At 43.3% G+C, this 25424-nt stretch overlaps 2 protein-coding genes across 2 annotated transcripts in view; one reads left to right on the top strand and one right to left on the bottom strand.

Annotated features, from left to right (window-relative positions):
- The window catches only part of NSMCE2 (NSE2 (MMS21) homolog, SMC5-SMC6 complex SUMO ligase), a 223153-nt gene extending 220883 nt beyond the window's left edge, over positions 1–2270 (bottom strand). The window contains exon 1 of the mRNA XM_081111432.1: positions 2173–2270. The gene's annotated coding sequence lies outside the window, so the exon portion shown is untranslated. The remainder of the gene's footprint in view (positions 1–2172) is intronic.
- Positions 2271–2310: 40 nt separating this feature from the next.
- WASHC5 (WASH complex subunit 5) overlaps positions 2311–25424 on the top strand; it is a 47830-nt gene continuing 24716 nt past the window's right edge. Inside the window, exons 1-13 of the mRNA XM_081111429.1 lie at positions 2311–2486; positions 4971–5292; positions 5999–6144; positions 7144–7228; positions 7827–7927; positions 9956–10148; positions 11660–11812; positions 13340–13453; positions 15161–15332; positions 18481–18608; positions 21217–21346; positions 23445–23557; positions 25187–25353. Coding sequence (XP_080967555.1) covers positions 5107–5292; positions 5999–6144; positions 7144–7228; positions 7827–7927; positions 9956–10148; positions 11660–11812; positions 13340–13453; positions 15161–15332; positions 18481–18608; positions 21217–21346; positions 23445–23557; positions 25187–25353 — 1688 coding nt within the window. The 5' untranslated portion in view covers positions 2311–2486; positions 4971–5106. The remainder of the gene's footprint in view (positions 2487–4970; positions 5293–5998; positions 6145–7143; positions 7229–7826; positions 7928–9955; positions 10149–11659; positions 11813–13339; positions 13454–15160; positions 15333–18480; positions 18609–21216; positions 21347–23444; positions 23558–25186; positions 25354–25424) is intronic.

Here is a 25424-nt window from a genome sequence, read left to right as displayed (position 1 = left end):
TTGTTTAAGTTACCAGCTTACAGTTTTTTTAAAATAGCAGCCCCAGCTGACTAAGATACAATATATATAAGGATTAATCAATTCAGGATAAGTGGAAAAGTGTCTACCACATAGTAGCTATTCTTTTATGTGAAGGCAAAATCCACATTACTCCAATACAACTTCACACTTGCAGAGAGCTGGGGAAAACTTTCTCCTGTGATTCTGGAATATTTCAAAGGAAAAGTTTCAGATTGGGAAGCACAGAGAGTGGATGGGGCAGAAACATGGAGTAGACACACGTTTCCATTCTTCCCATGAAGTACAGCTAAGTATATGTCACAGCACAGCCCCCCAAAGAAAGGATTATTTGGCCCCGGTGTCAGCAGTGCGCTGGCTGAGAAACCCTGGTTTAACTCGACCTCCTCTTGGAGCCTTCCCCGGTAACAGCAATCCTTTTGGTCCCTGTACCCTATAGTCTCCGAGAAAGTTTAAATAAGGTTACACATTTCCTGAGTTTTCCTCCAGCATGTTATTTTGCCTCCCCTAACAGGCCTTGTCTTACTTAGGCTATTCCAGCTGCTATAACACAATACCAGACTGGGTAGCTTATAAATAACAGAAATTTATTTCTCACAGTTTTGGAGACTGGGAAGTCCAAGATCAAGGTACAGCAAGTTCTGGTGACAGCCCTCTCCCGGGTTCACAGCCCATGCCTTCTACCTCTTTGTCACCACAGAAGGGACAAGGGACCTCTCTGGAGCCTCTTTTATAAAGTCATTAAGCCACCCATGAGCTCCGCCCTCTAGTCCAGTGATGGCGAACCTATGGCACGCGTATCAGAGGTGACACATGAACTCATTTTTTTGGTTGATTTTCCTTTGTTAAATGGCATTTAAATATATAAAATAAATATCAAAAATATAAGTCTTTGTTTCACTATGGTTGCAAATATAAAAAAATTTCTCTATGTGACACAGCACCAGAGTTAAGTTAGGGTTTTTCAAAATGCTGACACAGCGAGCTCAAAAGGTTCGTCATCACTGCTCTAGTCCTAAGCACCCCCCAAAGGCCCCGTCTAATAAAATAACACTGGCATTAGGATTTCAACACGTGAATGGCGGAGGGACACAGACATTCCGACCCTAGCAGGTCTATAAGACTCGCTGCAGGCAGGACCAATGGTTAGCTAATGCAAAAGCACTGCTCGCCCTGGCCCGGTGGCCCAGCTGCTTGGAGCGGAGTCCCCAAAAGGTTGCGGTTCGATTCCTGTTCAGGGCACATACCTAGGTTTTGGGCTCAATCCCCATCCGGGTGTGTAGAGGAGGCAACTGATCAATGTTTCTCTCTCTCCCCGCTCCCTCCCTTCTTCTCTTAAAAAACACACAAAAATAAATAAAAACACATCCTCCAGTGAGGATTAAAAACACACACACAAAAAAACGTCCAACGGTTCCCTCCTGCACAGCTCAGTGGTAGGCACAGAACTTAAAGCGATGTGCTGGCCGCCTTCAAACGCACGGCCTGCGCAGGCTGAAGCGGAGCTCTATGTCAGGATGCAAGGGTGCGCTTTCTGTTTAAAACCTTCCCTTTTCCGTGCAAGCCTGTTCCCTCTGTCATATTCATTCTTCTCTCTCTCTCTCTCTCTCTCTCTCTCTCTCTCTCTCAATAAATCTCATCACAGCCACCTGCTCCCACGCCCGCCACTCCTGCCCCGGGAGCAGCTGGCACCAGCGCTCCGACCCAGGACCCGTCCCGGCGCACGACTCGGCTCCCACCAGGCAGGCGGCGGGGGAGCCTCGGGGAAGTCACAGCAGCAGCCACCCCGCCCCCGCCCCCGCCCCCCGCAGCGCCGCCCCCGGGGCCCGGGCTTCATCCCCGTCGCCTCTGGTCCCCGCAAACCCTGACGGGACCGAACGGACCTGCAGCGCCGAGCGTGTGTCTGGACGACCTCCCCACCGCCCTGGTGTAGAGACCGTTCGGAACAGATCTCCCGGGTCCGGAACGCGTGACCCGTCCCCCACGCCGCGGGCTGCAGGGCGGAGCGGGGGGTCTCGCAGGACGGGGTCAGCGGCCGCAGCCTCGACGCCGACGAGACGCGGAGGGGACCCCAGCCCAGGAGGCCCGCGGAGGCCCCGGGAGGGAGGCGACACCTCCCGGCCTCCCCATCGCCACCCCGCGCGTCTGCCTTACCTGCCTGCCGTCCCTCCCAGCTCCGTCCGGCTGCACCCCGATTTCCCACAACAGGACCCCAAATCTTCCCTTAACCGAGCGCGGGCTCAAACGTCATCAGCCGTTGCCCGCCTGCGGTCACGTGACGCACCGCCCCTTGGGTCACGTGACGGCCAGGGGAGCCAGGGGCGGAAGCCGGGGTCCCGCGGGCTCCTGGTCCGGGGCTGAGGGTAGGAAGCTCCCCCGCGGAGAGGCGGGGTGGGGACCCCCCCCCCCGGTGCCAAACCCGCGCGCGATCGGCGGCCCGGCTCTGCCCCTCGCGGCCCGGACGGCAGGTGAGTGAGTGGCGGGGTGCACGCGCCCCTCCTTTGCGCCTCCCTTCCCCTCCTGGGCCGCGCTGGCCGAGGGGACTTGGGTGGGGTCTGGGTGGCGTGCCTGGCGGGGAGGGCTGTGGGACTCCGGGCGGGGCTGCCGCAGCCCGGGCTCCTCTTCTCCACTGGATGGAAATTGCTTCCCTGCTCCGCCCGCGTCTGAACCTTCCGAGTTCCCGGGAGCAAGGCGGGTGCACGTCGCTATTCTCCACGGCCTCTGCAGAGAGTTGCGGCTCAGTGAGCGATTTACCGCCCGACGGGAGCGCATCCTAGGTCTGCCATGGCCCTGAGTCCCGGCAAGTCACTGTGCCTCTGCACCTGAGTTCCCGCGCCTGTGGCATGCGGTGCCAAGGCCCTTTGCATTTCGGGAAAGTGTGCAGAGGATCCCCAAAACCAAACAAACCAAAACCGTACAGAGCCCATAGGAGGCGCGGGGCTCCCTCCCTGATGAGAGATGGGGTGAGGGTGGTGGGAGGGGGGCGGAGGTCTTACTGCCTGGACCCACCATGAGGAACACCTTCCCGTTTTCCTTCTGCTGTCTTTTCCAGGACTCATGAATCAAACTAGAGCGATCAGACTCATTTCAGAATTTTTCTGGAGATTCCCATCACTTTTATCTTGATCCACAACCATCATATTTTTTCCTGATAATGGATTGGTACTGAAGTGTGTGGCAGGATAAAAATAGACCTGTCTTTTCTTGTCCTCAACAGCGGCTTGTCCCAAGACAATTTAATGTCCTTCAGAGTGCAGTTCTGTACTCATTGGCTCACTGGTAGGATGGTGTCATGCTTCATTCTTGAAAGCAGGATGTCTTTTTGCCTAGGATCACTTTCCAAACTAAAAAACAGTTTCATACCAAATTCTTAAAGATAAAATACCACTTTTCTGGGTGCTTTGTAAAGACAGAAAATTGAGTGGGATCTCTAGTTTCATTCCATGCCAAATGGCAGTGCACTCTGCATTGGAATCTTCTTCATCCCTAGCACCAATAGAACCAAATGGAAGATTTAATATAGCTTCTGCTACAATGTTTATTTACATGTCATTCTAGAGTGATTTTTTTTTAAGCTCAACTAAGTCTTAACACCTGTGAAGCTACCTGTCTGAGATTGCTGCAGCATTGGTACTCATCTTTAATGATGGTCTTAAATTCTGTTCTGGAGGGCCAGTTTTTCAGCCAGCAATGGGGTATTTGCCAAACACTCTAGCAGCGGCCTCACCACAATCTGCAGGTGGCTTTTCTCTGAGACTTGCCACCTCATGGTCTCTAGGTGGCTACTGTGGCTTCAGGCATCGAATGTTCATTGAGCCATATTTAAAGGCAGGAAGGAAGGGGGATAGCCAGGATGTAGAGAGTGAAATTTCTCTCCATATGCCTCTCTCCTTGTAGCAGGAGGAATAAATATTTCCCAGAAGTCCCACCATAGACTTCCTCTTATACCTCATTGGTCAAAACTGAGTCACGTGTCTAAACCTAGCTTCAGGGAGGTGGAAAGTAGTGCAAGTGTTGAGAAAGACCTGGGCTTTCAAGATTTTGAAAAGTAAATCAGGCTTCCATGAAGTTGACAAATGATGACCTAGCCAATCAATACAGAGAGGAGAGGAATGCAACAAAGATGACACAAATTAGCACTTGAAAAGATAGTGATTTGAGAAGGAATTGGGAGAGACTTTGGAAAAATGAATGATGCCTTAAAACTGTTTTGCAAAGATTACCTCCTTAAAGATCATGATAATGAAAGTCAACTATGAAGTATAAGATGCTGTGTTATCAAAATCAGAGTTTGGTAAAATAAACTTTTGACTCTGCTGTTTGTCCATTGAATTAGTACATCGTTGTTGCAATTTTATCCTAAATTTTTTTAAGCAGAAACTTATTTTCATCGGGTTACAATGTTTTAAGATATAACTAATCAGGCTTGCCTACTGCTTGGTATGAAATGCTTATCTTTACTTTACAGTCACTGCGCAGCCTTTCTCAGGCATGTATTATCCTCGATAATAAGGACTTCCTGCACATAACATATGAGAAAAGCATTTCTAAAGGTGTTCCTTCAACTAATTCTAGTGGATTTTAGGGCATACCTTTTCCCGAAGGTTAAACAAGAGACAGCTCCTGGAAGGAAAATGTAATAACCGGTGCCCAATTGAGGGCACATTGGAACACTCATGCTCAGCGGTTCCTTCTCCCAGGCTCAGTGGTAGCCACATTGGGTCTTTCCTCGGGGGGAGAAGTGAATCAAGGGGTGAAAAAGAGGCCAAGAGTGTTCATTTTTCAAAGCCCTTCCACATGGAAAACGTGAAGAAATGCCCTCCCCCACCCCCCTCCCCATCAGAAATCATTTTTCTTGTTTGTTTTTTAGGGAGTTTGGGAGAAAAATAGTATCTATGTGTTTCACATGCTGCCTTAAAAAATGGAGATTTATTTTCTTTTTTTGGATACAGTTTCTTAAATGGAGCAAACATCTGTCAGCAGACCCGGTTTCCACTAATGATTCGCAGACCCCAGCTCTGAAGCCGGTTGGCCGTCCCCACCGGCCAGTGGGGACACGCGCGCGCGGAGTAGCTGCTGGTCCTCAGGATGTTGGACTTCCTGGCTGAGAACAACCTCTGCGGCCAGGCCATCCTCAGGATCGTCTCCTGTGGCAATGCCATCATTGCTGAACTTCTGAGGCTCTCTGAGTTTATTCCTGCTGTGTTCAGGTTAAAGGACCGAGCTGATCAACAGAAATATGGAGATATCATATTTGATTTCAGCTACTTTAAGGTAATCTGCCCCTATAGCATTTTTACCATTGTCTTTTCTAAGAAAGCATGCTTTCTGTGGGGACCATGAGATGCTGCGAAGTTAAGTTATTATGGAGAAAGAGTTCAATAGGAGATATTTTTATTTTTATGTTTTTGTTAATCCTCACCCAAGGATATTTTTCCATTGGTTTTTAGAGAATTGAAAGGAGGGGGAGAGAAAGAGAAACATTGATGTGAGAGAGGCACATTGATTGGTTGCCTCCCGCACACACCCTGACCAGGGCCGGGGATTGAGCCTGCAACCAAGGTATATGCCCTTCACTGGAATCAATCCTGGGACCCTTCAGACCGCAGGCTGATGCTCTACTACACTGAGCCAAACCGGCTAGGGCAAATAGGAGAGATTTTTAAACCAAATTTAATATCAGCCAACTAACTTGAAAATAATGTAAAGGTATTGTGTGCAGCCCTAATTATATTTTATTAAGATAACTTTGATATAACATATTTCATATTTAAAGCATGCTAATTGTGGTTGTAATTCAAATTCGTTTCAAAATGCTTTTATATCTAGGCTTCTATTATCTTTATTACTTTCTGTTGCTCTGCTTTCAACTTTTGACATCGCTCTTAAGGCATATGAGCACATTTTTAAGACTACTTAGAAATTGTTACCCACAAGTATGTTTTTATTGACATCTCCATAAATGTGTTTTTCTTCTTAGGGTCCAGAATTATGGGAAAGCAAACTGGAAGCTAAGCCAGAGCTACAGGATTTAGATGAAGAATTTCGTGAAAACAACATAGAAATTGTGACCAGATTTTATTTAGCATTTCAAAGTGTGCATAAATATATTGTAGACTTAAACAGGTATTGATTAATTTAGTAATAGCTTATTCTGATATAAATTGTGGCGGGGGAAAGGGACATTCTAGAACATGTCAATCTTTCTGAGTTATTATTCCACAGTGTACTAGATTATACCATGCACTGTTGTCTTGTCCTTCCTGTGGCACTAGTCATCTTAAGTATCTTAGAGTTTTATTATGATTTCCTGCTCTTGTAAAGTGTTACAATAATCCTGGTCTATACTAACTCATAATGTCTTTCAATCCTGTGGTTTATGATCATATTTTAGTATATTATATATGAGAAGTGGAAAAAAAGGAACATATTTTCATAGCATTGGTAACCATACTTTCCTTCTTATCCCTAACCACACAATATTCTCTTCCTTCCAGCCGAGCGGTTCTCAACCTGTGGGTCGTGACCCCTTTGGGGGCCGAACGACCCTTTCACAGGGGTCGCCTAAGACCATCGGAAAACACATATATAATTACATATTGTTTTTGTGATTAATCACTATGCTTTAATTATGTTCAATTTGTAACAATGAAAATACATCCTGCATATCAGATATTTACATTATGATTCATAATAGTAGCAAAATTACAGTTATGAAGTAGCAATGAAAATAATTTTATGGTTTGGGGTCACCACAACATGAGGAACTGTATTAAAGGGTCGAGGCATTAGGAAGGTTGAGAACCACTGTTCCAGCCCTTAGGAATTCATTACTCACTAGCTTTAAAACTAATTAAAAGCATTTTAAACTAGTCCATGTTTGTATGCCATTACTTCCTAAGATATTTGTAATTCACAAATTGGGACTAGGGAATCTTCCTTTTACTTGGAGTAGCCATAACTAGCAACCTATGGCTCTAATTGCCATGAGTTTCAGCTCAAAAATTATTTGAAGGCCAGAATGCCTAGTATCTTGCTTTACCTTTAGAAATCTTTACTTTTCTTCATCAAAGATATTGTTCAAGTTTTCATTATCAATAACTTGCTCTGGGGTTTCATTTCTAGATACCTGGAAGATCTCAATGAAGGTGTTTACATTCAGCAAACCATAGAAACTGTGCTTCTCAATGAAGATGGAAAACAACTTTTAGTAAGTGCTAGGGACCATTTAAATAGAAGTTCCAGAATGTCGAGCTTAACAGCACTTTTTTCCTGTAAGTCACAAGTACATACAGAGTACCCTTTAAAGTGAAGCAAAATTCACTGATAACTATCTTCTAACTAACAGATCTGTCTCTGAATGTAGAACATTGTAGACTTTGAACAGAATTACAAGTGAATAAAGATTGTGTCGAGTTTGAGCTTCCTCAGTGTAACAGTCCTCTCTTCTTTATCTTTTGCATCCCAGACATCTAGGTAGTACCTAGTATAGAGTGATCGCTTAAGAAATGTCTGTTAAGTAAGTGAATGACTCAGGGGTGTTCATAATATTAGTATCCCAAGCAAAATATCAAAACCAGGCCAGCTGAAAGATAAGCACTCTGAGTTGAAATTTATTTTGCATAAAATTGTTAAAGCTCATTCTGTACAGAAGGTGAGAAAACCCTTCGGGAGAAACCTACATTCTCCTTGTAATATGAAGCTTTTAGGAGGAATGGGAGCAAAGTGATCTTTTTAACCGTCATCAGCATCCCTCCATGAGAATGTGTCCTCCTGTGAGTTTGGCCATTGTCTCTTTCTCTTCCTAGTGTGAAGCGCTGTACCTGTACGGAGTCATGCTGCTGGTCATTGACCAAAAGATTGAAGGGGAAGTCAGAGAGAGAATGCTGGTTTCTTACTATCGATACAGGTACCCCTGGGCTGGGGCTGCACGTGCCAGAAGCATGCTATCGGTTCAAGGCAGTGTAGGTTTCTATATTGCTTTTATTGTGCAGCAGTGTGATCTAGAAAGCAAAAAAAGAGAAGATTCTTAATTTCTTCTGAAGATACAATAGAAATGACAGCAGTTACTATATATTTTACGTCATCATAACAGATTAGATATCATATAATCTCCAGATTACATATATGTTATAAATTATTAGAGATATACGGATTGTCATGTCCATGATGGTACCTCAGTTTTTGGGGGTGTGGTGTGTTTTTTTAAGGGAATCTGAATTTTCTTTCTTTACCTTAAAGATAAATTTGCAAATGTGGAAGTCTAATCAATGTTCTTTTTTGGTTTGTTTGTTTTTGTTTTTAAGTTTCAAATGTTACTCCTTGGCAGATGTAAGGAAATGGATGAATTTTCTGTTGTCAGTTTCAGGTTAATGGCTTTGAAAAGTTATCACTCAGAGGTCAGGTTGAAAGGGAGTTCTCACTCATATACATGCATGAGACAAACACAAAACAAGCAACAGCACCCCATCATGATCATGTGTTAGGTATGTCTACAAAGCGCTGTGACTTCAAGGAGTACCACTTCAACCAACTCTAGTTCTAGTACCTAGTACACAGGTTTCAATTTGTTGACTTAATGAGTCAAAATCTGGATGCAGGGTTAATGTGAGAAATAGTCAGATTCAGAGAAGAAACAGTCAATAAGCAGGAGTCAGTTAGGAACTTGAGCTAAAGATGCGTGGACTAGAATTAACATTTTCAAACTTACAAATTAGGACAACCTAAATAGGGCAAGGCGGGATATCCAACAGAGGGATTGTTTGGGGACCCCTGGGACTGCTGCCTGCTCAGCAGTAAATTACTCTTAGCTACCGAGCTGGCCTGCTTCCTCTCAGCCTTATCAATGGGAGGAGACTCTCCGCCCACATGCATAATTCAGTCTCATCTGCGTGACCAAGAGCTGTCTTAACATCTGTGGTTTAAAAATGAACTTCGAATGGCCTTGCCTATATTTCTGAAAGTACCTAGGAAAACAAAAAAGGTAAATGACAGAAAGAAGAAGAGAAAAGTTTGCTTCTCAAGCCCAGCTTGGACAATCTGGCTTTGTCCCTTTGGGTACAACAGCTAATTCACTGGAATGTGAGGCTCCATTATTGAAGTGACACGGAAAAATTGCAAGTCAGAGTTGTGACAGAGGAGATTCCTACATTCAGTAGGAGGCCATCATCAAGTCTAAGATTCTTTGAGTCTCTTTGAGGAAATCCTACTCCAAACCACCCCGAAAATCATAGATGTTTTGATTAAATCTATGTAGAAAGTGCCCCTTAACAAGATAAACCTATTAATGTATATCCCACTTTAAATTGTCTTGATTTTTTTTTAATTATTTTTTAACTTATGAAACATTGGCGCAGGTTCACATTCTTTATGTACAACTCTGAAATCCAAAGAGCTATGTAAAATACAAACACACACACACACACAGTAACTCCTTTGGCAGCAAAAAATGACCCAACCTGAAATCATATGGAGTCAAAACCTGACCAGAGCAAATATGAGGCTATAGATAGTCTTGATTTATCTCTCTTGTGTGCTATTCCTAAAATTTGCTATCTAAATATTAATGTGTGATGATCATGGAATGCAAGCTGACACCCTACTGGAATATCATATTGTACATAGTCTATGTACATATTACTTTCTTACATTTGGAAAATGCTGTAATCTGAAACAAATCCAGACCCACAGATTTTGGAAAAGGGACAGTGGGCCTTGACCTAAAACTGTACTTACATCCAAGAACCCATCTTATATGTTTGCTGTATTTTAACAGGCTTTTTGAAAATATGATTTTGAATCTTAAGGATATAAATTGACCCACGGTGATATCTAAAACTAGATGAAATCAAGAAATTCTTCTGCTTTGTTGGACTTTTCCGTTTCTGATGTGTGTGGTTGGTTTGTGGTTTTATTTCCCATTGTGCATGTGACTCAGTGCCGCCCGATCTTCTGCTGATTCAAACATGGACGATATTTGTAAGCTGCTGCGAAGTACAGGTTATTCCAGCCAACCAGGAGCCAAAAGACCACCCAACTATCCTGAGAGCTATTTCCAGAGAGTGCCTATCAATGAATCCTTCATCAGTATGGTCATTGGTCGACTGAGATCTGACGATATTTACAACCAGGTGGGAATTGAGTCCATTAAGATCTTAGTCATTTAAAAGTCTGATTTCACTTTCCTCCTCAATTCCTCCTGCCCTTCCTGCTTTCTCAAAAGAGTAAAAGCAGCTAAAAATTATTTAAGACCTTTGAGCTATGCTGTGGGATGGGAGAGAAAAGAGGGATATTGATTTAGGCAGAATTGGAGATTTCTGGGAAGAGATGGGATTTGAGCTCTGTTTGGAAAGAAGTAGTTATTGAGTGGATGTATGTGCCTGTGCACGTGCTGGGGATACATCGCTGATGGAGCGAGGCCATGGCCCCTGTGTACAATGAGCTCGTAACTGAGGAAAGAAGACAGACAGACAACTAAAGAAATTACAGGAAAGCAAGATGCATCATATCTTGGGGGAAGCACATGTGTCAGGGAACAGGTGTCAAAGGGGATGTGAGAGCAGTCCAGGCAGAGGAGGCAGCATGAGCATGACTGGAAACCCTGCCTGCCCTGGTCAGTGTAGCTAAGTGGTTAGAGCAACAGCTAGTGCACCAAAGTGTTGTCTGTCTGCCCCACTCTGCCCTGCCCTCCCCTGTCCCTGGCTGATTGGAGTGGGGCAGTCCCTTGACCCAAGATGGATCAGATTCCATCTCCAGGTAATTTGGAATTGGGCCTGCAAAACAGTTTCTGGATATGTGTTTACTCCCAACATGCAAAACCTGGACTTTGGAGCAGCCTCATTCTGCCATGTTAGGGAAAACATTCTGGAGAGAGAGGAAAGTTGGGCAAACACATCAAAAGGAGAAACAGTGAGGGCTTTGTGGTTCACAGCTCTAGGCCCTTCCAGAGTGCTGGCCAGGTTCCATGAGACATCACTCTGCTGTCCTTGTAATCATTCCTCCCTTCCTGCTCGGTCCTTGAGGTGATATGCCCTGTGAGCAGCCAGAGATTCCTCAGGCAGGAGGCGATGGACACACCAGCCCTGGGAAGCTGGCAGGAGAACCCCCCGCAAAGCAGATTAGAAGAGTGGTGGCTGGGAAACCGGCGGAGGGAATGTCGTTCCTGAGAGAGCTTAAGGGCGGGCGCTAAAAGGCATTGAACTGCGTGATGGTGAGCTTGTGAGGGACCTTCGGAAACCCCCTTGAGGGGACGGTGGAAGACATTTCAATGAGGGGACGAGCCAACAGGCAGTGAGAAAATAGCAATAGTGAGCGTGGGTTCTGTCAGTTCTAAGAGATTGTAATGGGAAAGACACAAAATGGACAACTAGTGGGAGTCCTGGGGTTGCAACTCTCTTTTTGTAAGGAAACGGCTTAGAGTTGCAGCCGAGTTGAGGGCTGGAAGGAAGAGCATCAGGTCGCGTGGTCGGGGATAAGAAGGAAGGCCCCGCCAGCAAAGCCGGGAGAATGGCTTCCCGTGTCCGGGCGCTCTGAAGAGGTGGCTTTGGAGACGGGTGTGTCCTAGGATGCAGTCATATTCTTGGCGCGTGGAAGTTCAGCTGTTACCAACAGCTGCCTCTCCTGGTCTCCCCTCTGTTTGCAGGTCTCAGCGTACCCCTTGCCGGAGCACCGCAGCACGGCCCTGGCAAATCAGGCCGCCATGCTGTATGTCATTCTCTACTTTGACCCTTCCATCCTTCATACCCATCAAGCAAAAATGCGAGAGATAGTGGATAAATACTTTCCAGATAATTGGGCAAGTATTGCTATTAGGATTTTTTACTCTGTAAGAAGCTTGTTAAAGGACTGGTTTCTCCATTCTTTTGGCCTGTTACCCAGAGGTCATAATGTTGTGCATAGTGAGACATAAAAATCACTTAGGTAAAATTACTTTAAGTGTGTTGAGAATTTTATAAATCATAACATGAAGGAATAGATCAGCCAGTAAAATTTCCTGAACCTGTTCCTTTTTTTCTCAAATGGGCACTCTCAAGGTAAAACCATATATTTCAACGTGTCTTGCTTTTTAGCTACAGAGATTGCAGCTAAGTTACACAAGCCTTCTTATTTTATGACTCGAAGCTAGCAGAATTGATCTAATTTGTCGTTTTATGAATAGAATTTCACTTTTATAATAGGTTTTCTCTATACGCTCATGCTGATAGGGCTATGAAGGTTTAGCTTCCTGCAGGGATTTGCTTATCACTTTTTAATGTTACAGTAGTAATTCTTAAAAGAATAAAACTGACTTAACATAATATATGTGAAATGTTTTCTTCGCTCATACAGGTTTTCACAAACAGTGAGTTGGATCATGTTCTCAGGCAGCAGATTTCTTACCATCTGTTGAGTCTCAAACTATATGTGATGAGGCCCCGAATGAGGGCCTTTACTGGTGGGAAGAACAGACTGCAATTAGCAGATGGTGCTCCCTGCCCACGAATGATCGTTCTCACACAATAGGATTGAGCCACCGAGACGCACACGCTGATTGTCTGGCTCCATTTGCCTGAGCTTCATACAGAAGTGTTGGCCATAATGCTATTCTCAGAAACACTCTGAGCATGAAGGAAGGTCAGACCCACCTGGTGCACTGAAAGTAAGGGGAAAAAAGATATGCCAGGCAAATGCCAACCAATAAAAAGCTAGTGAGAAAATATTAATATTACATCAAGAGAATTTTAAAGAAAAACACTAATAGGGATAAAGAGGCATTGTATGTAATATTTTAAAAAAAATAAATGTAAAACAATGCCATTCTCAGTTTTTTGGAGGGAAAACTTAGATTATTTTAATACAAAAATATGTCAGCATGTAATGAGTTTATTGTTATTTTAAATGAAATTTTTCAATTTTAGTGTGAAATACGATAAATATCAATAGATATAATCCACATTTTTCAAAAACATTCTTTGGGGTCCTCAGTGACTTTTAAGAGTGTAAAGACTGAGATGAAAATGTTTGAGAACATTGTCCAGTCTGTCTCTGCTTCTCTTTCCCCTTTCATTTTTCTTCACCTAGGAATCTAACTAACAGTTTGAAAGGAAAATCTCCTTTTACTTATTGTTCATGAACAGCAACATTGTCACTTTTGTTCCAGAGTCCTCCTAAGTAAGAACACTTCCCTGTGTATCTGGAACGTCTTGCTTTCTCATTGGTTTTCATTGGAATGGAATTTAAAATGGGATAGGGAGATGTGTCCTCTAACTGTGTATTTTCCCAGCCCCTTGCCTTGACGTGGGTGGGTGCTAAGCAAATGCTGAGTGAATGTCTCCTCTTTCAGGTAATTAGCATTTACATGGGGATCACAGTTAATCTAGCAGATGCTTGGGAACCTTACAAAGCTGCAAAAACTGCTTTAAACAATACCCTGGACCTTGCAAATGTCAGAGAACAGGTAAGTTCTGGCCGGTTGGGGAGGATTCTCAAACAACCTCCAGCCTGCATTAATAGGGCAGGAAATGAGCCCAGTAGATTTCCCAAGGCATTTGGAAGATGTCCACAAAACCATGAATGCAATGATTAATGAAAGCTGATTTTTGCAGAATAAGATAGATTAGTTGTAGCTTTTTAAACTTGTATCTTAGACATAAGTGGGAGGCTTGGGTCCTAAGGAGGATTCAGCCACCTAAGATGAACCCGTGTGACATGTGGTTCCCATTGACTTGCTTTATTCTTGCTAAAGATTGTGTCCTTATGTTCTGGTTACTTCTACTGGTAATCAAAATTTTAATATTGTCATCAACAAGATGGGTGTTGAAGACAGTAACTGAATGTACACATATGCCGTCACTGTACTTTAAATTCATCATTTCTGATGTGCAAGATAAGCAACAAGACTGAAGGCATTCCTCTCCTTAAAGTTTAAATGGCTACATTGTGTCTCTTCAATAAAGAACACAAGGTAGGCCTGGCTGGTTTGGCTCAGTTCATTGGAGCTTTGTTCCGTAAACCAAGAGGTTGCAGGTTGCAGGTTCGATCCCTGGGCAGGGTACTTACGGGCGGCAACAGAGGAATTAAAATAAAATCTTTTATTGGGGAACATACTTGGTATTTCTGAACAGCTGTCTTTCTCAGCCTACCTATCTGAGTTTTTGAGTTTCCAGTGTGGATAGAATAATATTGATTCAAAGGCCTCGCATGTTTTATTCTGATACGTTGCAATCCATAAATAATGCACAAAATAATTGCAATTCTGGAATGTCTCCTAGAAATATATTGGAGAAAGTGGTGCTTTCATACTTACCAGCATCAGAACATTAATTTTTCATTACTGAAATCTCTTTCCAAAATTGCATTGTCTTGTTTGTGACATTGTAAGAAATTCTTCAGAGTCTAGTGATAGTTTTAAGCTAATCTGACGAGGTTAATGATGTTTGACATTAAGTCTTGCCGAGGGCAAATCAGAATGACCAAATTTACCAAAGGTCTGCAAATTCAGTTTTGATGCACTGAGGTGTGTTTTTTTGTGAAGTTTTCATCTGTCTGTAGAAGTCTCATCTTTTGAGTATTTCTGCTCTGCTCTGACTCCTTTATTGATAGTAATGGGAAGAACAGATAACTTAGCTTCTGCCTTTATGTTTCTTTTCCACCCAAGAATAGAAGGGAACCACCTGATCCAGTTCTCCAGTTTACATTTGGAGAAACCAATACACAGCGGTTAAACCCAGAGTCACACCAATATTTAATCACAGCATGAATGAGATTTTAGTCTCTCAATCCTAAATCCAATACTCTTTTTAAAAAAATATGTCTTTATTGATCTTAGAGAGGAAGAGAGAAAGAAAGTCAATGATGAGAGAGAATCATTGATCAGCTGCCCCCTGCATGCCCCACACAGGCAATCGAGGCTGCACCCCAGGCATATGCCCTGACCAGGAATCAAACCAAGACCTCCTAGTTCATAGGCTGACGCTCAACCACTGAGCCATACTGGCCGGGCAGTCCAATACTCTTTTTAAAAATGTCCAGTAAACTCCCGTTGAGCCTTATCCACTCCAGTCCATATGTTAGGCATCTTATATAGAAATGTCATCATCCATCCAGGGATTCATTTCAATGTGATTCGCTTTTTAAATGTGATTCACGTTTTTTATTTGCAAAGGCAAGCAGATATGCCACTGCCAGTGAAAGAGTGCACGCTCAAGTGCAGCAGTTCCTGAAAGAAGGTTACCTAAGGGAGGAGATGGTCCTGGACAACATTCCAAGGCTTCTAAACTGCCTGAGAGACTGCAATGTGGCCATCCGATGGCTCATGCTCCACACGGCGGACGCAGGTAAGGCACGGAAGGTGTGGCCGTCTGCATCGCTCCACGAGAAGGCGTTCAGAGCCAAGGTCTGCTTCGTGATGCAAAGTGGTTTAGCTCTTGGATGAGAATTGAGTTGCTTTCTAAGTTAGTCATGCTGTGCCTACTTGGACAAGTCAGTGCCCACCTGAACAACCCCTTCGTCAGGTACTGCTAGGTGCTTGGAATCTGAATAAATTTACCTCCCTTGTTCAAGGATCTTGTCACTGATCAAACTGGGAAGATCAGATGTATACATATGAAAAATATAACTAGATCTGTGGTGGGCAGAATAATGTCTCTCTACTCCCTCCCAAAATGTTCATGGCCTAATCCTTGGAACCTGTGGGTGTGTTATATTATGTGGCAAAGAGGATTGTAGGGGGGCTAAGGTTACAGATGGAATTATGCTTCTAATCAGTTGATCTTAAAGTGAGGAAGTTATTCCAGTGGGTCCAGTGCAGTCACAGAGGTCCTTAAGTCAGGTAAAGAGGAAGCGAGAGTCAGAACTAGAAAGATGGCATCATGAAAAAGTGGGTTTTCCCTGGAGCCTCCAGAAGGAGCACAGCCCACTGACATCTTGCTTTTAGCCCAGTGAGACCCATTTCAGATTTTCCACCTCTGGAACTATCCTATATAATAAAAGCCTAATGTGCAAATCGACCAAACTGCAGAACAACCAGTCGTTATGACGCGCACTGACTACCAGGGAGCAGATGATCAACACAGGAGCTGCCTACAGGCCCCAGGCTGGCCAAGGCGGGTGCCAGCAGAGGGCCCTCCAATCACCCCGCTGGTCACCCCACAGATTGGCCCTGATTGCCGGCCAGGCCTAGGGACCCTACCCGTGTGCGAATTTCGTGCACCAGGCCTCTAGTAAGGGAATAAATTTGTGTCTTTTTAAGGCACTAAGTTTGTGGTAATTTGTTATAGCAGCAATAGGAAAGTAATGCAAGGGCTGTGCCCATGACTAAGAGCCAGACAGATGGTGGGATCTGAGTCCAGAGCAAGAGAGAAACATAGCTTGGGATGGAGAGGTGGTGGTGGTCAGGGAAGGCTCCACGCAGGAGGCAGGAGCTGACTGGCCTTTGATAAGTTTCAAAGTAAAAAAAAAAAAAAAAAAACACAGAAGAGATTCTAGGCCAGGGGTGGGCAAACTTTTTGACTCGCGGGCCACAATGGGTTCTTAAACTAGACCGGAGGGCCGGAACAAAAGCATGGATGGAGTGTTTGTGTGAACTAATATAAATTCAAAGTAAACATCATTACATAAAAGGGTACGGTCTTTTTTTTTTTGAGTTTTATTCATTTCAAACGGGCCGGATCCAGCCCGCAGGCGGTAGTTTGCCCACGGCTGTTGTAGACTGAAGAAATGCTAGAAGAAAAGGTATGATTTGGGAAGAATAGGAAAGCATGGGCCCACTGAGCTGAGGAACTATCTAGACAGGAGCACTTAATTAAGGTAGATTGGTCTTGACCTTTTCTGGGTCAAGGTCCTCTCGGAGACCCTATTGGCCATCAAGGTGAGCGCTTCACAGGTTGTGGGAAACACCTCCACAGGGGAGCCCTGGTTCAATGGTAGAATGTCCCTCTAGCTGCCATCTGTTTCCACTTCCTGTGAGTGGTCAGTAGTTGGACTTCCTCATCCTTTGTATCTTTGAAAATGTGTGGCAATTCTCCTCAGCCTGTCTTCTCAATAGAAGTCTTCAGCTTCTTAAGCCTTTCTCACTAGAGCAGTGGTTCTCAACCCTGGCTGCGCGTTAGAATCACCTGGGAATCATTTTAAAATCCTGATTTCTGGGCCTCATCCTCTGGAAATTCCGTTTCTTTGTTATGGGGTGAGGCCACAACATTAGTAACAAAGAAACAGAATTTCTGAGGTTGAGGCCCAGAAATCAGGATTTTAAAAAGATTCCCAGGTGATTCTAATGTGCAGCCAAGGTTGAGAACCACTGCACTAGAGCTACTTTCCAGCTGTTTTTGCTCTTCCCATTATTTTGCTTCTTGGCCCAGATCTCTCTTCAGTTTACTAGTATAGCTTACTCACAGCATGAATTTGATAGCTAAAGTTTTTAGTTATGTAATAGATCTGTTTGGTTTTTTTCTTTTTCTTTGGTTAAGCCTCACCAAGGATATTTTTTCCATTGAATTTTAGAGAGAGTAGAAGGGAGGGGAAGAGATAGAGAGAGAAACATTGATGTGAGAGAGACACATTGATTGGTTGCTGCCTTCACAGGCATGGCTGCGGTAGGAATAGAGCCTGCAATCAAGATACGTGCCCTTGACCAGAATTGGACCCGAAACCCTTCAGTCTTCAGGCCAATGCTCTAACCACTGAGCAACAGCTAGGGTAGATCTGTTTTTTTAATTAGTTGAGTTTGTCTTACATAAACTCTAGTTCTAATTTGTGGATTATTATCAACTCAGCTTATAATCTTCTTTACCAAAAGTCTTACCTTCTCAAGCCTATAAGCAACTTAAGCCCTCACTTTATCCTCTCCAGCTGTGGTTTTCTAGTGACTCAGCCTCATCTCCATGTTTCTGACTCTGGAGCCAGTGGTTCCCTGGATTTGCATCCTGCCGGGGACCACCTCAGCCGGCCAGGGTCCTCTGCTTTTATCTTCAGCCACATCTGTTTTCCATTTCTGTGCCTGGAAACTGTCTGACCTGATTGCACAAGGTCATAATTTACCAGAAACAGATGATCCGCCTATCTGGCTGTGAGTCATATGTGGGAAGAATAACTGCTTATTTCGCTTTTATGGTGTTTCAGTCATATGTGCAGAAGGAAAGTGTGGTCTTCATCTGCCTCCTATAAACCGGCTGGAGGCATTCACCCAGGCTCAGGACTGCCTGCAGCTACTGAAGAAAGTGTCAGAGGCACTGCCTGCCACTATTGGACACTCGATAATAAATCAACCCCCAAATGCTTGCAGAATCTGGAAATACATTCCATTCAACAGTTCAATTATACTTTCTCCCATAGCATACATGTACTTACAATCAATTTTATCATGTTGTTGATATACATTTTGCTGATTACCTTTTAAAATCTTAAAATGAAGGAAAATATTTAAGAATTCATATTCCATAGGTAGTCCCTACACATTTAATAAATGGAAACTCTTTTCTATTCTAGCCTGTGACCCAAACAACAAACGCCTTCGTCAGATCAAGGACCAGATCCTAACAGACTCGAGGTACAATCCCAAGATCCTCTTCCAGTTTCTGTTGGATACTGCACAGTTTGAGTTCATACTCAAAGAGGTAAAAATATTGAATGGATAATCACCAAAGTCTAAGTTTTTTTATGGTTAGTATTTTGTTTGTGTGGGTTTTTTTTGAAAGATTGGGATTTAGTAGCAGTATCTTTAATTCAAGCTACAGATTCTCACTGTCTGAGATAATTCTTATGAAAAAGGACAGAATTAACCACTGAACAAGCATTTAGTGCCAGCTGTCGTTGGAGCCACGGTGATGGGGGGGAAGTGCACGTGATTGTGGAGGTTACAGTTTAGTGAGGGATATGGACATGACCCAGAGACTCCCCCTGACGAAGATGCAAATACAAGCTGAGATGCATGCTCTAAAGCAGTGGTTCTCAACCTGTGGGTCTTGACCCCTTTGGCGGTCGAACGACCCTTTCACAGGGGTCGCCTAAGACCATCCTGCATCTCAGATATTTACATTACGATTCATAACAGTAGCAACATTACACTTATGAAGTAGCAATGAAAATAATTTCATGGTTGGGTCACAACATGAGGAACTGTATTTAAAGGGCCAGAAGGTTGAGAATCACTGCAAAGGAAAGGAACACAGTCCTCTGGGAACCTAAAGTAAAGGTTCCTGTCGTCGCTCTGATGACTTCCCTGAGAAGAGAAGCTTCTGACGGGGCCTGAAGAAGGAACCTGTCCGAGTTAGCTAAGACAGTGATAGGGAACGTGGAGAACATTCCAAAGAGAAGACAGACTACGTCCCAGTCCTCTGGGTGAGGAACAGCCTGGCCAGCTCAAAACCTAAAAGACCAGTTGGCTGGAGGGGAGAGAATGAAAGTGGGAAGAGGTAAAGAATGAGCTTGAACAGGGGGCTGGAGCCAGCCTATGCTGGGCCCTGCAGGATTTGCCTTCATGTAAAAGCCATGATAGCCTGTTGCAAAGGGCCAAGTGGGTGGGTGGTTTGCATTGGAACAGGTCCTCTTGTAAGGACTTTCGGAGTTTGAGTTCACTGAAATTCTGGGCTTTGTCTTACCCCGAAAGAAGCTTCTCTGGGCATGATAAAAGTGGCAGGTTGCCGTAGCCGATTTGGCTCAATGGATAGAGCATCAGCCCCTGGACTGAAGGGTCCCAGGTTCAGTTCTGGTCAAGGGCACGTACCTCAGTTGCAGGCTCAATCCCCCGTCCCTGGGTCCCTGGTCGGGACATGTGTGGGAGGTAACCAGTCGTGTCTCTCTCACATAGATGTTTTTCTCTCTCTGTTTCTCCCTCTCCCTTCCACTCTCAAAAAACAAAACAAAACAATGGAAAAATATCCTCAGGTGAGGATTAACAACAACAAAAAATTGCAGATAGCTGGGAATGCCCAGGTTCTGGAAATAGTAACCTTGGGGGTTTGGAGCGGGTGAGCCCAGTAACTAGCCTGGGACAATAATGCCCATTCGGAACCAATACTTAAGCTTACCTCAGTCTGGTGAGAAGTATACTGGATGTTTCTTTAGCTCCTAGGTATGAGGACACTGTGTTCTCCTATGAGGGCGCTCAGAAAAAGTAGATGTTGATGATTAACCTGGTGTTAATGTGTGTGCTGCATGATTTCAGCGACTAGTCTCCGTATAACTTTGTATTATCAGAGAAATACCACAAAAGTACAGGGGTTTATTTCCCTGGGATTTTAATAGGAAAGTACGCATTAATACTGGTTTTCCTCTTAAGAAATACTTTATTTTTTCATAGTGAATATTGAAAAGACGAGCAATGGAGTGGGGAGACTCCATCTGCAGATGGAAGCTCGGTGGAATTTTGTGGGGCCAGTGGTAGAGGAATCTTAGTGATAGAGCAGGATGAGTGACCAATGAAATAAATAATAGGATGAGGAACAGTGAGAATTATTTATAGAGTTCACCCTATCTTTTTGAGTGCCTAGGATCCATCAATGCCATTTGGCCTGCAATAGCAACAACACTATCAGCCTGAGGCCTTCATTACAGACCAAATGGCTTTGAGCCCTTCAAACACTCATTCACAGGTTGAACCCACAGGTTCATAAATTATAGGAGGGGATTTGGGGTAGGGGGTGGGGCTTAAATTAGGAGATGCACCTTCCTGTAAGGATCAGAAGCAGCACAGTTTCAATTAGTGGGTTTATAGGAGAATCAGAAAGTGATGCTCAAAAAAGGGTTTGGGTAGAAGGAGGTAGGAGAGATGAACACATAGGTTAAGGAACCAAACTGAACCATCAGAAAGTCATATTATCATTGTTTTGCTCTATTTATATTGAGCATCATAGAAATTGTTGCCTCGAAAGGACCGTAGAGCAGTAGTCGCCAAATTTCATTTCATGTTAACAATGCTGATTCCTGGGTGTGCCCAAGACCTCTGAACCAGAATCTTCAGGGGTGGAGTTCAGGAATTTGTAACCATGAAAGCCCTCCAGGGGGTGCTCATGTGCAGTTGATCTGAGAAACACTGCATTAGGGAGGGGCCAGCTTTGCCCCTCCATTTGTATAAGAAGTTAGGCTTAAGAGATGTTAGCAGGGTAATGTGAATGTTAGACATTATATTTTTCTAATAAACTGGGTGTCATCCAGGCTTTCTTAGTAAACGGCCTAATCTGGATTTTCTCTTAAGTAAATGAATCTCGTCTGTCCCTTCAACAGATGTTCAAGCAAATGCTTTCAGAAAAGCAAGCCAAGTGGGAGCATTACAAGAAGGAGGGCTCAGAGCGGATGACGGAGCTTGCTGACGTCTTCTCAGGAGTGAAACCCCTAACCAGAGTGGAAAAAAATGGTAATTGCTGAAGAAGAAATGGGCAGACAAAAGTCCTTAGTTGTTATCCATTGTGGGCTAGGACATTGCTAATGAAGATCCCTGGGCAATGTCCATATCCTCTCTGGTTTCTTATCTTTGAAGAATGAGATTAAACTAAATCAAGGGTTCTTATTCTCTGGTTCATAGTCTTTATAGAATCACTAGAGGCCCGATGCACAAATTCATGCACAGGTGGGGTCCCTCGGTGTGGCCTGCGGGGATCAGGCCCCAGCTCGCACCCCCAGCATTGCAGCCCCGCAGCCCTGCCTGGCACCCTGCCACCCCTTCACCTGCTCCTCCATCCCGCCTGTGGGGAGATTGATTGGGGTTGGGCCCCCCGCCACTGTCACTGGTCACCATCTGCGGGGTGATTGCCAGGCAATCAGGTTTCCACTTGCACACGCCTTGGCCTCGCACCGCCCTCTCACCTGCTCCACCATCTTGCTACAGTCCCACTCTCATCAAGGCCCTTTGGCCAGCAGCACATTCACTGCTGCCCACTGCCAGTGCTGACACCAGCCATGTTCCGCGCTGCCCCCTGGTGGTCAACACACATCATAGTGAGCAGTTGAACTCCTGCTCAAACAATTTGCATATTAGGCTTTTATTATAAAGGATAATCCATCCCCCAACCCCCACTATAGTATGCAATACTAGAGTGTCAGTTTATGTGTGTTGGGGCGGGGAAGGACCTATAACTGTCATGATCTTCTCAGAAGGATACTTCACCCAAAACATTAATAACTACTAACATAGATGATAAGGAAGATTCTCACCTTCTGATCTTGTTTGGTTCTTTTTCACTGTTGCGCCTGCCATCTAGTGGCAGAAGAAGGAACCTGCAGACTGTTTTGAAATTAAACTTAAGTATAACTTTGATTTTACTAGTAATCCTGCTTCATTTAAGAAATTTTATCTATAGGAAAATTATGGTATTACTTCATTTTTTATATAACTAGGAAACTTTCAAATTGCCACTCTGAATTTAAAGATGACAAGTTACACTTTTTTTTAATGTTTAATGTTTGTTTTAACTATCAAATCCATTTCGATAGTTATACCGTAAAATTGCTTAATAGTATAGATTTTTATTTTTAAAAACTTTACTATTTTTAATCAATATGAGCTTGTGATTACTATATTTGGCTTTTGTTGATTTATTTCAGTGGTTCTCAACCTTGGCTGCACATTCCTCCAGAATGAGGCCCAGAAATCAGGATTTTAAAAAGATTCCCAAGTGATTCTAATGTGCAGCCAAGGTTGAGAACCACTGATTTATTTGATGCCGAATGGTTGTCTAAAGTATATTTCCAAATGACGTCATTATTCCTATTGGAAAAAGTTGGCCAGTTTTTAATGATGTGATTTAAATTGCCAACAGGTTTTGCAGGTCACCATCTTGTGACTGAAAAACAAAGAGCCACCTGTAACCAGATTAGTTACCTGGAATTGGCACATTCATCCCTGTTCAGTCTCTTTCAAGTCCTCATAAATACCGGCATTGTTTCAGAGGTCATTCAAAACAATGTCTTGTACTTTTTCTGGCTACATAGCCTATTTCAGCTTAGGAAGTACTTCCACAAGTCTTTCTCATTTGGCCCTTGCAATCCTGTGAGATTAAACATCTTCGTTCTTATTTTGTATGTAAGGAAACCAGAGCTTAAAAATGTGGCACTTGTCTAAGGTAAGAAAGGTCTAGAGCAGTGGTTCTCAGCCTCGGCTGCACATTAGAACCACCTGGGAATCTTCTAAAATCCTGATTTCCGGGCCTCACCCTCCGGAAATGCTGTTTCTTTGTGATGGGGTAGGGCCACAACATGAGTCACAAAGAAACAGCATTTCCAGAGGATGAGGCCCGGAAATCAGGATTTTAAAAAGATTCCCAGGTGATTCTAATGTGCAGCCAACGTTGAGAACCACTCTTCTAGGTCATATGCCCTGGGCATTTTTGTTGTTTGGATAATTCCTGAGAGCAGTGGTAGGCACATAGTAAAAACTGTGAGTAAGAACTAGATTTGTGAAGAATAATTTAATTAAATTCAAAGCCAGTAGTCTTTCCTTCTTTCTGTATTAATAGAAAACCTTCAAGCTTGGTTCAGAGAGATCTCCAAGCAAATACTGTCTTTAAATTATGATGATTCTACTGCTGCAGGCAGAAAAACTGTGCAACTGATACAGGCTTTGGAGGAGGTAAGGCGAGTCTTTTTTTTTAATGCTCTTATTTCTATGAAATTAGTGATTTTAAAAATATATTTTTAGTGATTTCAGAGAGGAGAGTGGAGGGAGAGAGAGAGAAACATCGATGATGAGAGAGAATCATTGATCGGCTGCCTCCTACATGCCCTGCACTAGGGATCGAGCCTGCAATCCAGGCATATGCCCTGGCCAGGAGTCAGACCGTGACCTCCTCGTTCATAGATCAACGCTCAACCACTGAGCCACACCAGCCAGGCAGGGAAGTCTTTTTAAATGACAGTTCTTGGATCATGAATCATACCTCTGACCCACCCACCAATCTGTTCCTAGAAGTGTATCTAAGAAAATATTTTATCAAAAGCAAAAGTAATACAAATTAATCTGCTCACTGTAATATTATATAGTGTCCTTAATTTGGGAAAGTAATTTAATGGACAGCAAGAAGAGAATGGTTGCAAAAACTGTGATATTTCAATTGTGGAAACATGATGTCTCAGAAAAATAATTATGAAAACAAGATAGAAACATTGGGAAAATTGTGGTAAGGAAGTAAAAGCAAAAAGGAAATTGCATTGCATATATCATTTTTAAGTTTATAAAAAGAATATACCCTAGAAAAAACTAGAAGGCATACAGAAAAGTGAAATAGTTGTATGATAATTATATGCTTATAAATGGTATGTTTTCTTTTGTGAAATAAAAGTTTATTTTTTTAGTTACTCAAAAATGATGGACCAAAAAGAATTATTATACCGTCTCACTCTTAAAATGTTAAGTGTATGTTTAACTAGGTTTAAAATGGAGACATTTTAAAACATCAGAGCAATAACTATAAACTCTATTATTTTTAAAACATCACCTATACTCTTCTGTAACCCAGTCCAATTGGACTAATTGTTGTAATTAAAAGATACATGATATTTTTTTCTTGGCAGACATTCTTACAGGCTTGTTAATTTTGCAAGGTTTTTAGGATGGTCACCATTAATGGCCACAAAGTATAATCGAGCATTGTTAGCGTGCCAAATTCCCTGACCGTTCCAGAACAGTTGCTCACTTGTACTGTTTTTATTTGGTTGTTTTGGATTTTCTAGTCTGTGGTATAACTATAAACAACTTGGTAAAACTCGGATGGCTTTTTATCGTTTGCGTTATTTAATCTGGCATGTAGCCCAGGCCCCTTGAATTATATACATTAAAGTTCAGGACACCGTGGAATCATTATTTTGTTTTAAAGAGCACATCAAAGGAACTCAATAATGCCCATGTGCCAGCACCTTGGTTGTGAAGGAACTTGCTTTGTTTTTTAGCAACCCTGCAAATCTTCAGAATTAAGAGGATTTCCAGTACGTGTTTATTGATTCCGAACTGGAAATGGGGAGAAGTCACTTACTATATCAATCCTATATTTACAGGATAAGAAGTCCCGCTCAATTTCTAATCCTAGAAAGTTTCGCATGGGCTTATGACCTGGCTTACACATTCCTGAAATTATCATTTGAAATTAAAAATTTGCCAAGAAATTCTTCATTAGTAGTGTGCTTTATTTGAAGTGTTTTCAAGGAAAAGCAAACTCCACAGAGGCCATTCAGGATTTTAAAAGGACATGTATTTCTGTAACAGGTTCAGGAATTTCACCAGCTGGAATCAAATCTGCAGGTGTGTCAGTTTCTCGCTGACACTCGCAAGTTCCTGCACCAGATGATCCGAACCATTAACATTAAGGAGGAGGTGCTCATCACTATGCACATCGCGGGGGACCTTTCTTTCGCTTGGCAGTTGATTGACAGGTAATGTGGAGAGCCTGACATCTGCCCTTGAAGAAACCACTGTGAATGGCTTCTTACCATTTATCTCTCTT

Source organism: Myotis nattereri, assembly GCF_964212035.1.
Source record: "Myotis nattereri genome assembly, chromosome: 17".
NCBI lineage: Eukaryota > Metazoa > Chordata > Mammalia > Chiroptera > Vespertilionidae > Myotis > Myotis nattereri.
This window is presented reverse-complemented; position numbering and strand designations above follow the sequence as displayed.